We start from the raw sequence: 15,698 nt of genomic DNA, 5'->3' as shown, positions 1-15,698 counted from the left end.
AAAACTATTGCAAAATATCACCGGCTGCCTCAGAGGACCTTTTGCAGAGGGGCTGTTTTGATGCACAAGCTTGGCAGGTCACTCTGGCATTTTAAAGCAACTGTTACAAAAACATTTTGTAAAATAAGGAGAGCGTGTGAAGGAGCAAGGATAGCTGGAATCAACTAAGAAAACTTAGGCTGTGGTTTCATTTCTGTCTCACTGAAGGCAAACTGTGGGATTTGGACAGGAGCAAAGTATGAACAAGATCCTGTGTTTTTTGTGTGAAAAGCAGAGTGGTATTTCATCTATTTTAAAAAGGGTTTCAAGTATTTGCAGAGCATTACCAGTACTGCAGACATGAGTAACAGCAGAAATTCCATTTTTAATTGTTTTGCATTCCTTCATCTTAGGATCCTGGATCTCTTAATACACACATTAAATGAAAACTTAGAGCTTTTGTTTAGGGTGAATATTTTCTGCTGCAAGGGAGGAACTAATGCAAGAGAAATTCTGGCTCAACTGATTAAAAACTCAGTACAGGAAACTTTCACCATGTTATAGAGAAATTCCAGAGACAGACCTGAAAGAGGAAACGGTCTTGGCTAAAATCACTTTTGTTGGATGAGTAATGGTAGTTTTTGACTATGAAAAATGCTGATGCAGAATCGTGAGCATCGTCTATTTTGGAAATTTTTCTTCAGTTTTCCAAGGAGCATTTTTTATTTTTTTTTTTAATAGTTTTGAAATATTTTTTTTAACAAATAATCCAGTGAAAGGGGTGAAAAATGGCACCAAACTCACTTGGGCAAGGTAGTAGGTGGATTTCTTGAGCAGCAGAGAGAACTGCAAATGTTTACAGATGCTTTTTTGTGAGGGAGTGGGGGAATTGGTTGGAAGGATGGCAATTAAGGATTCATAATTGTCATAAAAAAGCAGATATGAAGTGAAGGTTGCTAGGAGGACAGATGAAATGAGATGGACATGAAGGGGAAGTGAATTTCACTTGGGAGATGTCCTCAGCACCAACACTGCAGATGGCTCAGATGAGCACTTTACTAATTATTTTAGAGTTGTCTTTGCTTAATGTGATGATAAATTTAAGAAAAAAATAAAAAATTGACAGATTCTTGTTGATCCAAAGGGAGACAATAGAAAATTGCTGTGTAAAAGTGATTATTGGAAGAAGTGATGTGTGGATGCTAAAGCAGCTTATAAAGAAGTACCTAAAATATTATGAAAAATAGCTTAAACTTGCTTTTTCTTTTTTTGTTTCAGTGTTCTGAGGTCATGAAACTTAATCCACAGCAAGCCCCGTTATATGTGAGTACCAATTAAAATACTTTTTTTTTCCTTTTCTACTATTCACACAAAATGCTTCCCACCGTCTTTTTGGAGATGCTGCTCCTTTTCTCTTTGCTCTCTGAGGAGGTTATTTATATTAATTCAGTTGCAAATGCTCAGTGATAAAGCCCAGGTAAGTCACAGAGCTCCTCTGGCTTTCCAGCAGACTGTTTTAAATAACTTTTGAGCCATACAATGCTGTCTCTGTGCAGGTATCCCCTGCTTTTATTTTTTTCCCCTCCCCTGGAGCTCACGGCCGCGCTCCTGTGACTTGATGTGTTGAGAGGTGGTAAGAAGAAATTGCCTGGGTGGAAAATGGGGCATCCCAGCGTGCAGTGCTTGCCCACTGTGGTAATATTTTTCTGGTTGCAGTTTTAAACGTGGCAGGGAGGAACTGGAAGCAGCGCAGGGCTCGGCTGCAGCGGGGTATGGTTTACGTCAGCCTCCTGGAAGCTCATAACCTCCGTGGCTCCATTAGCAAGGAACAAGCTTCCTCTTGCTCTTGAATAGCAGCTTTGTTGCAGAACATGGGGACTGTCAAATTAGACCTGGGTTTGCGGGGGTGTGCGAATGTGTGTGTTAAATTTGTGCCAAAGCTGCCAGCCAGGTCTGTAACTGTTTGCTTTCCATATTGCCTTGCCCCGCTCGGAGCAGCATTAGCTGCTGCAGCTCATGGCCCTGCCCTCACCAGCAAGGGCAGAGCTGGATGCAAGGATGGAAAACTTGAAGGGAAAATTGCTTGCAAATGTGGATTTTAAAGGGAAGGAAGAAGAAACAATCAGGACTGTTAGTAGACCTGTATCTTGGAGGGTGTTGTGCATTGTAAATAATGGATTGTATTCACCTTTAATGCCGTGGGAGCTTTAAATTTTACCTACTTTTAAGTACCGACTGGAATTCTATATTGGAATTTATTCTCTACTTATTGTGCTAAGTCTTTTGCTTGAAGCAAGATTAAAACACTACGACCTGACTTCATGAGGATGCTTTCCTGGAATATGCCATATTCTGTATTTTGAAGCTAAATGTTGCCTGAATTTTGTTAAATCTCAAGCCTATTAAATGCACCTTGACTTTAAAGAAACTTAATTTAAGCTTAAAACACATTAAAAGAGAGTGAAACTTATGTTCAAATATATGATAGAATTGCTACAGTAGAAACATGTGAATGGTGGAATGCAGGATAAAATTATCCTTATGTCATTTGAACAGTGTATGACTTAACTAATCAGGAGGCTTTGTTTTCTCAGTCTTATCTACTGAATGAGTTTATTTTCCCACTGTTTTGTGTGGGGGTTTATTTAATATGTAACACTGGAGTGGTACACTTAGAAGTCCTCATCCCTATGTGATAGTGAGAACTGGGCTGAAGTCAAACATAGCCCAGTGTAAAATAATGATTGTATGGCACTTGGTGTACTGGTTCTTTGCAATGCAAATAAGTTGGTGACAACACTGTTAATACATCAGTGACTCTCTTTTCTCTCTTCCTTCTCCCCCCCGACCAGGCGTATACCCAAATCAGCTCCCTTTCAAAACAAAAAAATTTGGTAGCTTAAGGAAATCTGAAAAGTCAATATTTAGTAGTTCTGTTTGCTCTCAGTATAAATGCTTTGTACATTTTAAGATCAGTTTTGTTTTCCTTGTGTTGCTAATTGACAGCATGTCTGAGAGTTGTTAGGTGTGAGCAGAACATAAAGAACAAAGCATCCTCCTGGTAATATTTCCAGGGGTAGGCACAAGAGTCTTGTATCCTTACCACTGGTAGGTGAATAGCAAACTTCATCAAGTTCCTTCTTCAAAGTGATGGCAACTCTGTTTTCCACATAGAGGCTCCTAGAGCCTGCTTTCAAATAACTGAGAACAGTATCCTGTGAATTTCTCCATAAGGAATTCCATCTCTGTAAATCACTGGAAATAACAGACAATACTGACATGTCAGAGGATCTCCCTGTATTTGTCCACTCTCAGGAAAATTTGCTTCTCCCACACTTCCCCATTTTGTTCTTGACACCTTTGCATTACATCCTTTGCACTCTTCCTTTTTTAAACCACTATCTTAGATTCAGGATTACATAATTTTGTTTATTATTTTACTAAGTCTTGGATGAGTTTCATCCTGAAAGCTCCATTAGATAGTTGGTTTTATCATCAGCAGCATTACTTTTAGAAGCTCCTTTTAGGAGAAGAAAGTAAAAAAATTATGTCTCCAGTTCAGTTCCTGGAAGCTACTTAGAGAACTAGAGCATATTTTGTTCTATCTGATAATCACCAGTTTGCCCAGATTAATGCTTCATAATTAAGAAAAGGGATTTGGGAACCTGAGATGTCCAGTGTACTTGGGACCAAAGTTTTGTGGGTGATGGAAAAGATTGTACTTTCAAATACACACTAATAGGGGGATAGAGATTCTAGTATTATTCAAATTGATGTACATGAATAGAAAGAAGACCACCTGCTGCATCCTTCTTGGTACTTTCTTTTGGCTGCTTGGACTTTTATTTACCTCTTCTGTAAAAGTCATCTGTCCTGCCCCTGCAGAGCTTGTGACCACTGGAGGTCATATGACGAGACTACTGGCCTTTGTAAGTGTGAAGATTAAGAAATAAGGTGGAAAACACATCCCGTAATAATAACAACAAGTGTCATGTTTTTGTGATTAAATAAGTCACATTTAAGCATTGCTTGATTGTTCTCTGGTTAATGAGGTTGCCAGGAACTGGAGCTCAGCATTGTATTGCTGCAGGTTTGGGCTGGAACCACAGCTCAGCTTTTCTTCTGTCAGCAGCTGTTCCCAGGAGCCAGGTCCCCCCAGGAGCATCGTATCTGTCACCTAGAGCTGTTTGTTACCTCCCTTAATGCCGTTTAACGAGCTCCTCTGGCCCTGGGTGCTGCTCACAGCAGTGCAGTCATGGGGCAGAGGGGCTTGTGCCAGGAGAGATAGGGCAGGGGAGTGTTCCTCAATATAGCCCGGGTGTGATACCACCAGTGCTCACACAGGCTGTAGGTCAAGCAGCTCTTCCATCCTACCACTGTCAACACGTCATTGCCTTTAGAAAAGGCAGTGTGACTTTGCAGACCCTGTGGCTGAATATTGTGGGGTGGATTTGAAATAAAGATATTCAAACCCATGTCCTTAAGATGCATTGATTTCTTCACCTGCAAAAAAGGATCTATGTGGCTGGACAGTCCTTTGATTGCCTGCCCTTAGACTGCAGTTGGGAATACCTTTCTTGATGCACAGATACTGGTTTAAATCCAAAACTAACAGTGCTGTCCTGTTGCTACAGAAATTCTTATCAGGCACAGTGTAGTGGATGAAGGGTAGTGTTTCAAACCTTATTTCTGATGTGCCCGGGACTTTGTGCTCAGGAAGTCCAGGGTGTCAAAGCTGAAGGACCAAGCTGTTTGTTTGCTATCAGTACTGGAGTGGAACAGGAGGGTTGCAGGAGTCTTTGGTTGATGGGAGGTGGGAAGTCAGGAGCTTCAGTTTTGTTTGTTTTCCTTAAGTACTTGCAATGACCTTGCTGATCATCTTTTTATAAACGTTCTATCTCTCATCAAAAGTCAAAATTTTAACTTCAGTACTGTAAGGTACTTCCTGACTCTTGTCAATGCGTTATTGCAATATCCAGATCATGAAGAAGTATGGAAAAAAAGGATGAAAAAGGCTCTGAACAATGGAGGTTTGTTAGTAAGTGACCTTTTTATTGTTGTGATTCACTAAGCTCTCTGTTTACAGATGAAATAGTACAAAGTAGTCACTTAGCTTAAACTCCACTGTTGCTAACATCCAGGCAAGTGAAAGAAAATGGGAGAGAGCTTTGCAAAGGTGAAGTGTTGATCTTTTTAGAAACATTGTCATTAATTGGGAGTCCAGCAGAGTATTCAGCAGGAGATTTAATTACAAAAGGATCAAGGTTTCTGACAAAACTTTAATAAATATTGAGTGCATGGGAGGGAATTAACAAGGTTGAGTCTTCAGCTACATAAAGTCCTGAAAATTGTACTTCAAAAGTGATGTGCGTGGCTTCTGATTTCAGCCTCTGCTGGCTGTGGGGCCTCTGTGGTGTTTATTGATTGTTTTTCTAACCCAGTCACATCTCCTGCCACTCTGAAATCAATGTTGATTTGGGTTTTGGTTTTTGGTGTTTTTTTTTTCCCTTGAAAAATAACCTGAGAGTAGTATTGGGTATGAATGTTTTGGAAAAGGACTGGAGTGACAAGCAGGGAATGAGTTGGGAAGCATTAAGCTCATCTACTCTTGATTACAACGAAGGCTACAACCTTAGATCTACCTTTATGACAGGAGTGTTTTTTCATGGTGATAATGATCAGTGGGTGTGAAATGGAAAAGATTAGCAGCTGGAGAAGGGTGATGTATTGCTGCAAACTTTTTTCCTTTTTCCTTTTAGATTAAAAGGAACAAACTTGTTTTAAATCAGAGCACTCCTCCTCTGCATGGTTTGCCTAAGGTGTGCCCACGTTATTTGGAGTGACAAACCTAAATGTGTCATAACTGGTGATTGCATGAGAGGGCAAACATTTAATTGATAAAAATGCTACCATTGACTTTGGTCTTTAATCAGGTCTGTGGATGGAGTCTCTTGTCTAAACTGCCACTTAGGAGCTGTGTAACCTGCAGAGTTTCTCAAGGAGACTTTTTGATAGAGATGAGAGCTCCCACTTCCAAGGCAAAATGTCACACAACTTAATGAAGTATGAACTTCAAAAGTTGCAGAAAGAATGCATTGACCCTCTCTTAATATAACCTAGGGTTTGGGTACAGTAGGTCCTCTCTTCTGTTAATGAATGAACTGCTCCTGTAAATTTCCCAGTGTGTCTTACTTTAATCTAAAATGGAAAAAACTGATAATACTTATAATATTTTTCCCCACTTACATATTCATATCGAATGATGTCTCACTGAAGTGCACTGTTTATTCCTGAGAAAAGCAATTGATACCCTCTGGTGTTTGTGTTTTAAGAAAAAAAAAACCAACCCCTTTTGTATAAATATTAAAGGATTGAAGAAAAAAGGGTTCTCAATACAGAGAGCTTGAGGCTTGTGGCAGCACTCTGTCCCTAGTGCTGTGGCTCCCAGTGCCCCTGAGTGCAGAGAGGTGTTGCACCTGATGTCCAGCCTCTTGCTGTGGCTGAAACCATCTCAGGTGTCACTTGTGCACTGTTGTGTGCTGGACAATTATTGTTCTTCAGGAATCTCTACCAAGGAGACGAAAGGACAAAATGAAATACCTTTGTAATTTTACAATAAGATGTTGTCATGAGGTTGGCATCTGTGGTTTAGTTACTTTTCTACTAACACTGAATTTTTTTGCTTAGTGGCATTTATGGTGACAGAGGCCACTGAGATGCCTGAATATCTGAGGTCAGTCCAGCAGAAAAGGTAGAACATACCTTGCATGCTTTTGATGTGGGAATTTCTCACAAGTCACCATACAGAAGCCCTGTCTTACTTTCTCTCGCAGTCCTTAGGCAAGAGGAGAACGAGCCTTGATGTTTAGTTCAGCTCTGTGGTTAGAGGATCTGATAAACCTCTTGTCTTTTATTTGTTAGGTACTTGATTTCTTCATAATGACAAACTAGTTTTCTGCCCCACCTTCAAAATGTCTTTGAGTTATGAATGAGTGAAGGCCTCTGAGCACCTTTAACAAATAAAATATTTGCTTGTGTTGCTTGTGGAAGAACCTGCTGCTTGGTTTTAAGAAAGTCACCGAGGCGCCTGAATAAACTGATTTTTTGAGAGGTGTATATTGCTGCCTGTCTGGCTCTGCTTTCATTCTCCATGCAAAATGCTTTCCTCAATAAACTGTGCTTGACCTCATCTTTTTAGTTTTTGTCACTTAGATCCTTGATTTAGATTCTTTTCATCCTCCACTTCCCCAGCTCTGGTCTACATCATGCAGGAAGGCATCCCTTCTGTGGAAATGGGTGTCTGGCAGCTGCCACCTGAGCTCAGCACCATCTCCTGGCAAGCTCCCTGCTGCTTCTGTGTTCTCCTATACCTAAAGGCAGATTTTGGGTGCACAGTTTGGTTATCATGAGGCTGGTTGCTTGGCTTACTCCTGTTAAGTGAGGCATTCACTAGCCCGTGAGATCTGCGCCATGTTAGCACAGGGTTGTTTGTGAAATGGTCACTTTTGTGCATTTACTGAAGGCAACTTTGGCCAGGAAAAGTCAGACAAGGCTGCCAGATCATCAGCATCACCTTCCTGCAGGATAAGCCCTTGCTTAAATTGCAGCTCAGTGGCCTTTTCTCAACCCTTCTTCCATATTGTCCTGGGACTAAAAGTGCTGGTTATTTGAGTTCAAAGCCCTCCTCCCATCATTATCTATTTAAACTTTTCTTCTGTGATCCTGTTTTGTGGAAATGAAAGTGCTGGTAAACAATAAATGGTCTGGCTTGAAGTCTGGAGCACATGTCTGAAATTCTGCCCTTAACTCACCACTGCTTTGCAGCATTTTGTGTGAACTTTATTATGACCTGCAGAAGAAAAATGGCAGAGCTGGTACAGCTGGTAGAGACAATGATCTGCTTCTGGGGAGTTGTTAAGATTGTTTCAGCTGGTTTTCTGAAGCTACAGAAGGAATCCTTATATTGTCACACTAAGTTATATTAACATTGGGTGAAATTATGTATATATCTTGGGCTCTTCATTTAGGATTCTTTATTTCTTGTCCTAACTGGTGAGCTGGGTAATGCCTGGACAAACACTGTCTCATCCCCAGCATTGCTGACAGTGTTGCCTCCTCTCCTCTTGGGAGGAATGAGCAACAGAGATCAGGACTTGGGTTTAAGAGGATGAAGAAACTCTTCAGCTGCTCTTCCTCTGTGGAATGTATTTATGTAGAGAGTTCATAAATATTATGTTACCTTTTAAAGTGATCAAACACGTTTCCTATCTCATTCATCAGGTTACATGTCCCTGCTGTATTTCCTCGAACAAAGCGCTGACAGTCATTTTGTTAGACTAGAGTTCTGACAGCAGAGCTGATGTGAGAGCAGTGGTTATGAAGATGTTGATTTGATGAAGGCACGATTTTACATAACCTCTGAAATCCCCTGAACTCTACCTACAGTGTCTCCCATTGCTTCCAAAGGCTCTGCTGCATGTGGTCTCTCTGCAAGTGCTCTTCCTCCGCCTCGTTCAGTAAAACAATTCCACATTGTGCTTAAGTGGAAAATAAAATAACTCTGGATAATTGTAGCTCAATGCTGTGCAGTGCCATCAAGTGGCAATTCTGTTCCAGGACACATTTTCAGGGCTGCCTGTGTTTGTATCGTTGTTTCAAAATGTTTCTTCTAAACATTGCAAAAGTTTCTTCTCTGTAGTTGTGGTTGGCGGGGTACTTCTTCAGGAGGATAATGGTTATAATGGCTTCTGTTCTCTAATGGCAAAAATGTCAGTTTAAAAAGTGCCTCAGTCATTACAGTAGCTCTAAGTACTGTAGCTGTGAAATATTTAAAGACTGGTGAGGATATTTTGCAGCTGGCAGGAAAATGAGTGCTCTGAAACACGCCGAGCTCTCTCTTGGAGCGTTTTGCTGTACTGTAGAGGAGGCTGAAGTACCAGGAAAACACCGTTCTTCAACTCTCTTCTGCCTTTGGATCTTAGTGTTCAAACCTGATTATTTTTTTTTCCTTTAAGACACATCAAGGCTATTTGTGAAAATGCTCCAGTGATATGAGATTGTTTCTAATAATGTGTCATCATATGTACTTTATCTTCCAGGAATTGTGACTCTCTCCACCTCTCTGGTGCCAAGAGAGTAGCTGGATTTCTGTTAGTCACTGCACACATTCAGACTGCCTGCTGTATCGCTCCTAAGCACTGCAATTTTGTTGTTATTGTTAGGTGAATAATTAGTAGGAAATACTATCAATCACTCAAGCAGCTGGTGATAAAATTATCTGGTTCAGTTCTCTAAGTGTAGGGCAGAACAGAAGAGGCTTCGGGATGAGGCCAGAGCAAGACATTCACATCAATTTGGGTGTGCTTTCTAGGAATTGATTGAAGTAGTGTCCACAATTTCTGAAAAAAAACTAATAGTAAGATCAGTACTTGTGGAAACTGGATGGTACTGGAGTGGATATTCAGCTACAGAGAAATTTTCCCGTCTTTTGCCTTGACTTCATGTCCATGTGGTGACATTACATGGAGACTTGCATAATTTAAAGGTAAACCCCAATATGTTACTGCTTTTCTGTCCCTCCATACCTCCTCCTCCTCTATACCAGAGCTGTACAGGGCTTGTGGTGGAAGGGGCTTGGGGTTACTGTCACTAATTGCTTGTTCAGGCACTACAGGCCATGGTGGCCGAGGACAGAAAGTGCACAGTCTGGCTAACACTAAACTGCCCAAAAAAATGAAAATTAAATCAACATTTTCTTCACTATACTGCCAGATTCACCTAAATATTAAAGTTCCCATCACAGTTCTTCGCTGGGTGTTTGCATTTTTCGCAAAAGGGTGAATGGCACTTTTCTCATCCTTTCTATTTTTCCCCTTAATTTTGATTTTTTGCATTTTACTGTTAATTTTATGAAGTCTTTCTGTATGCTAAAAATTTTAAGAAATGCCTTGGCTGTTTGGTTTTGTGAAGGCTGGCTGTGTATAGCAGAGGCCAGCACCAAGAAGATGCACTAAGCATCCTGTGAGCAAGTGTTGTTACACAAGTGCTGCAGAGCACATGGAGCCCTGTGCTAAGGCAGTGATACAGCTAAATTAGCTATTAACAGCCCAATCTAGTAACCTTCCTGGCTCTGTGTAGCAAAGTGGTATGTCAGGAAGATCTATCCATAAAGATAAATCATGTGTCTCTTTCAGCACTAACAAGATCCTGTTACTTTGATGGATTTCTGTTGGCAGTCTGTAGAGATCTCCTTCGAGCTGCATGGATTAATATGTGTGTAATAGTTATAATAGCATCTTGACACTCAATAAAGATTCATCTTTGAGATGATTGATTTGGAGACTAAGACATGCTCTGTCAAAGGATGTGGGCTGCTAATAACAGGTTTCTTCAAGTGTACCCATTTCTGCAGGAGTTTGTGTTGCTCGCACCAGCTCAGAGTAGGAAATCCATTCCTTGCTCTCCTCAAACCTTTTATCTCTTTGCAAACAAACCCTGCTGCAGGATTAGAGTCCTGGATTGGTTCAGGATGTGGTGTGGCTGAGATGGTGTTAATAAATCAGCCGTAACGATGTTGATTCTGCAGACAGGCAAGTTGGAGGTGTCCATGCTGTATTTTTTAGCATAGGTCACACTCAGGATAGATCTGTGGAAGCCAGCTTGGGCCTGGAGACAACAGATCAGGGCTATTTATCATAAATGTCCATGTTTTCCCACAAATTCTTTTTACCCATAGAGTCTTGAATAAATAGTTTTTTGACTCTACGTCCCTACTTTTTCTTGCATCAACATTTTATTTGTCAGTGTGCTAAGCTAATCTTACTTTTAGACCAAATTCTTTCTCACCTTTGGGGGAAGAAAGTGTTGGAGAGAAAAAAGTTATTTTTCCTATCTGTCAGTGTTTCACTCATGGCTTTGTGGTTAGCATTGGAAGAGGAGATCACTTGGCTTGGTGCAGTGTTAATGAAATATGGAAGGTATCACCTTGATTTGCTATGTGGTGGCAGAAAAATATGTAGCATCATTCTGCTCTTTTGGTGACCTGTGGGCAAGACATAATGGTCTGTGATTGTATTTTCCAAATAATAAGAGACTGCTTTGCAAAATCTGGCTTTCTCATCACAGAGAGGCTCAGTATCCACGCCGTTAACCTGAAACCTTTCACTGGCAGGAATAATAGCACTGCTGTTAATTTAGAAAGGAAATAAGGTTAGACCTGGAGATTGATTTTTTTTTTTTTTTTAATTATTTTATTTAAACCAGTGGAGTAATTCTCGTTGTCTTCTTTTGTGTTTTTTTTTTTTTTTTAATTTATTTTAAGAAAAATTCTGTGCTTCATGCTTTAAGATCAAGGAGTTTGAAGTCATTGACTATGAAAAAGGACACAAATCTTCACCAAACTTGGCAGTTTGCCATTGTATTTATTTCTGGAGTCTGTCCCTGAAGGTTTTATCTGCAGAAGGTTGCAACACTCCACCCGAACGACATCCATCTTTCTCCACGATCCTGACCCAGGTCACTGCCTTTATCACAGGGGATATCTCGAGGCAAGGAGGGATTTCTAGAGCTGCTCACGTTCAGACAGATTTCACAGCCCTACCTTTGTTTCTGGGGCCTGGAGTTCTGCAGAATAAACTGTGTTTGATGTGACTCCTCTGAGTCAATACTGGTGAAGTTGAGTCAGTACTGGTGAAATTGAGGATGTCTGTAATGATTGTTGTTATCTCACTGTAACAGATACCTCTGGCCTCCTCCCAGGGTCCCTTCCTTTTATATATGTGTGCTGGGAGCTTGCAGGGTAAATGGCCACATCTGGAAAAGGGGATGGATGCTTCAGGCTGCAGCACTGAGGTCCACTGACAACTCACCCCATGCCAGGGCAGAGAGGGAAGGGGACTCAACTGGGTGTTTTGAAGGTAGGACCCATCCCCAGATTCCACCCCTCAGGGGTGAGCTGTTCATTGGCTTCTGTTAACCTGGGAATAGCAGCCTGGAAGACTTTGCTGGACATAGGTTATTTTCTTGCCACGGAAGAAGAGCATCCTGTGGTTTTATGAGGCAGCAGTGATAGTTCTGTGTCACAGCTGACTGGCTGGAGCACTTAGTCAGACCTGGAAAAACTGGGATCTAAGCCTTTCTCAATCAAAAGGGTTATTCCAGGAGATGAGAGCACTGTAATGTTTGCTCTAAAAATAGTTGCCCAAACCCCCATTTCCTTTTGTAGTTGGGAGCCTGTGTGGCTGTGCCTGTTTCTCTCTGTGTGGAGATGTCCATGTGTCCACGTGCTGCGTGTGTCCTTCCCAGATGTCGTTTGCACAAGCCAAGGTAACCTTATGTGGGAGGGATCTTCCAGGATACTCACCCGAGATATGGACACTGCCTGGGAGCAGTTTAACTGTTGATCTTGTGTGCTGCCAGAGGTAGATGGTAAATAGATCATCAAGCATCTAAACAATTATACTGTACTTTTTTTCTTGCTTGATGATTTCTGTTATATTTTCTAAAGCTGCCTTACCCTTGCCTTTTCCATCCTCCAGCTGCTTTCAGAGTCTTCTGCAGTTCTGAGTTTGAGGTGGAATTGTCTCAACTTTCCCTTTGATTTTTGTCTAGCCTAATTATTGTCGGTTTCCAAAGAAAACGTCATATGATTGAAAAGCCAGCTGTTCCCTTAGAAGCCGTTTGGATGAAAAATACTCATGTTTGAACCACGATTCCCATTTCATTGATGGGGAAAATCAAAGCATGGGGATGTGAAAGGACTTGCCTCGTGCTGGAATTCCAGCCCGATCCTGTGCGCACTGTGTCGAGCGGTAGCTGGGGTAACAGCAAGTCCAACTCCATCTAAAAAGGAATAAATAAAGATACCAATGAGCCTGAACTGAAGGAGGAGGAAGAAATGACAGCTGTGATTTTTGTGCTGTCATCCTGTGTACACTGAAGCCCTCTTGGGAGCTGTTTCGGGCTTTCCAAAGGGGAACAAACAAAAATGCAATAAGCAGTGACCCAACAAGGATCTGATTCATGTTATGAGTAGTGGAAACAAAACCAAACTTGTTACAGTGACAGGTTGTGTTTACTCATCTAATCCAGCACCTGATCCAGCTTCTTTAATGAGGCATCATAATGCCAACATCTACAACAACTCTTAGAAGGAAACACACTGTGGAAGGTTTCTTTCCTTCATGTGAATTTCTAACCCACCTAACCCACGGACTTTCCATTCAGTAGGTTTTCCTGGCATGAAAAAAACAGCCAGAGTTTGCTATCAGTTGTTGGCAGCAGAAATTTTGCTTTTCTGTTTAGAACAAATTAATGATTACTGGTTGTTAGTGTTTTCTCATTAAAAGCAGAATTTTAAAGCGATACTTGAGTGCTGAAGTATTGCTCTCTAAAGCAAGCTTCATTTTCATAAGTGTTTTTAGACTCTGTGTGGAGGTCAGTGAGTGGTTAGTGGCTTAAGTAATGTACTTCAAAATTCCCAGTATGAACCATGGGGGGGAAAACCAGCTTAAAAATCACATGCTTCAGCTATAAAAATACAGCTTGGCCTTTTTTTGTGGTGTTTTTTTTTTTTTTTTTTTTTTTTGTTTGGTTATTGTGTTGGTTTTTGTTTGTTTGTTTTCAGAAACATTAAAATTTGTTAGCCAGCACACTAAGAATATTTTTTCCCTTCACAGTTGATTGTAGAGAAGTCTACCTGTTGCTGGTAGAGCTGATATCCCTCAGGGAACCTTTCCCACTGCCAACTAAACACTTGGTTTTCAGGTAGAAGTCTTGAATTCTGCATTTGTCAGGGTTGTTTTCATGGTCCCAAATGATGAGCAATTCCCCAAAATCAGACGTTTCCAGAGCCTGAAGTGGAAAAGAAAAGAAAGATGTCTTTTCATGCTTACAACAATTATTTGTTTTTGGAAGGTAGATATTATTTTTAAGGTGATAAGTGATCTTAATTCCTTTGAGTGTAAAGATTTTGTTCACTTCATTGTCACTTCTAAATATTGAGGTCTTCCATTAAAAAAAAAAAGGCCTTTGAATGTAAATAGTCCATTTTAACAGCTTACTCAGAGTTGCTCATGCTTTGCCTATACACAATCCACATGCCTTTAACTGCACTATTGGAAAAACTAATACCTAAAAAGGTGGAGTTGTGCTAATGCCAGCAAAATATGCTGACAAACAGGTGCCTTGTCTGGATAGTTTTGGGGTTTAGTCCTAGTAACAGCATTTGGGCCTTTCTGGAGCTAACTGTATTTCTACTACCTTAACTAAGGCAAAGCTTCAGAGTAGGGCCGCTCTAAAATCCCTTTCTGAATTGTTTTCTGGTTGAAAGCCCAAGATCAGGTTTGGCTTTTCCAGTGCACCCGTCCCTTGGTGAGGCAGACCACCTTTTTTCTCCCTTTGGTTTGTAAAAGGGAATATATTTGGAGGAAAGAGCCACATCCACCTTCTTTACATCCCGTTACAACTCTCTGAGACCAGAGATTTTTCAGATCTGAACGAGGGAGAGGGTGGCCTCTTTCATGAATGGACCAAGATGGAATGTTTTCATTTCCAATGGGCTTTAAGCCAAGTAAATATTAGTCGATCCAAACTAGTTTTGAAATTAAGTTATTCTTATTTGTTGGAGCATTCCAGAGAATGGCTTTGATCTGTCTGTACTTTCACCAAAGGGATATTGGCAGGCTGGCCTCCCATTTCTAGCCATTCAGGATGAAAGAAGGGTTATAATAACCACCTTGTGTGGCAGTGATACTGAACAGATGACATTTTTTGAACAATATTAAATGAATAAAGGTAAACATAGTTCAATTAAAATGTTTTTGAGGCTGAATGCAATAGGGCTGTTGGAAAGTCTTCTATGTGGGTTGGAGGAATTCGCCTGCATTTGTAACTGATTTTCTTTAACTCCAAAGATCTTGGAAAGAGTGGGGTTTGTTCTGTGTGTTATTTCCTTTCCAAATAAATACGTTGTTTGAATATAAGTTAACAATCAATTTAAAATTGGCAGTGAACAATGAAATTGTTGGTAACTGGGAGGCAGAGATCTGTGTTGAAGAAAGATGGTCTTTTGCTTCTGGGATCTCCAATCACCTCACACACAGTGAGCTCCACCAGGCACAGTACAACTGAGAGGTAGCTCAGGTAATACCTGTAGGTAAAGTAAAGCACATTATCAGTCTTACCAAAGATATTTGGAGACAACTTAAAAATTCAAGTAAAACAATAAATAAGATGCTCAGTGTTCCACAGTCTTTGTTGAAGGTGGGAAGCAGGGTGGAGGAGACCATCCCACCATAAAGTTCTGCTTAGACACAGATGAAGATCCTTTTCAATTAATATCAGCTGCTGATAATTTGTGCTCCCCCTAGACTTAAATGATACCTTAAATTAACTGAATTAAAATACAAAGAATGGAACAAGTTACTTGGAAAGAACCTCTGGAAGTTACCTGGTCTGACCACCTTCCACCTTCAAAATAAGGTCAGGTATCTATATAAGAAGTTCAGCTATATGTTTTGTAAGTCCCAGCTTAGAGTTCAGGTTATGTAGAACCTCTGGTGTTGGGGTTTCTTACATGTATTTACTAGTTTTCTGTCAATAACAAAATAGGCAAATTATCTCTTGTGATATTGATGCAAATTAAATTGCTTTTCCTAGAAACAGGAGAGGTTTGCATGGATAGACAGGTGTCGCACTCTGTGCAGATTTGCTTTCCTTTC

General features: G+C 40.6%; 1 protein-coding gene across 1 annotated transcript in view; it reads left to right on the top strand.

The window, feature by feature from the left end:
* Positions 1–15,698, top strand: part of LOC127475180 (A-kinase anchor protein 13-like) — a 120,385-nt gene that overhangs the window by 60,590 nt on the left and 44,097 nt on the right. The window contains exon 4 of the mRNA XM_051796684.1: positions 1,258–1,302. Within this exon, the coding sequence (XP_051652644.1) occupies positions 1,270–1,302 (33 nt within the window). The 5' untranslated portion in view covers positions 1,258–1,269. The remainder of the gene's footprint in view (positions 1–1,257; positions 1,303–15,698) is intronic.

The sequence above is a fragment of the Manacus candei genome, unplaced genomic scaffold, assembly GCF_025592945.1.
Source record: "Manacus candei isolate 608988 ecotype Guabito, Panama unplaced genomic scaffold, ASM2559294v1 h1tg000046l, whole genome shotgun sequence".
Lineage (NCBI taxonomy): Eukaryota > Metazoa > Chordata > Aves > Passeriformes > Pipridae > Manacus > Manacus candei.
This window is presented reverse-complemented; position numbering and strand designations above follow the sequence as displayed.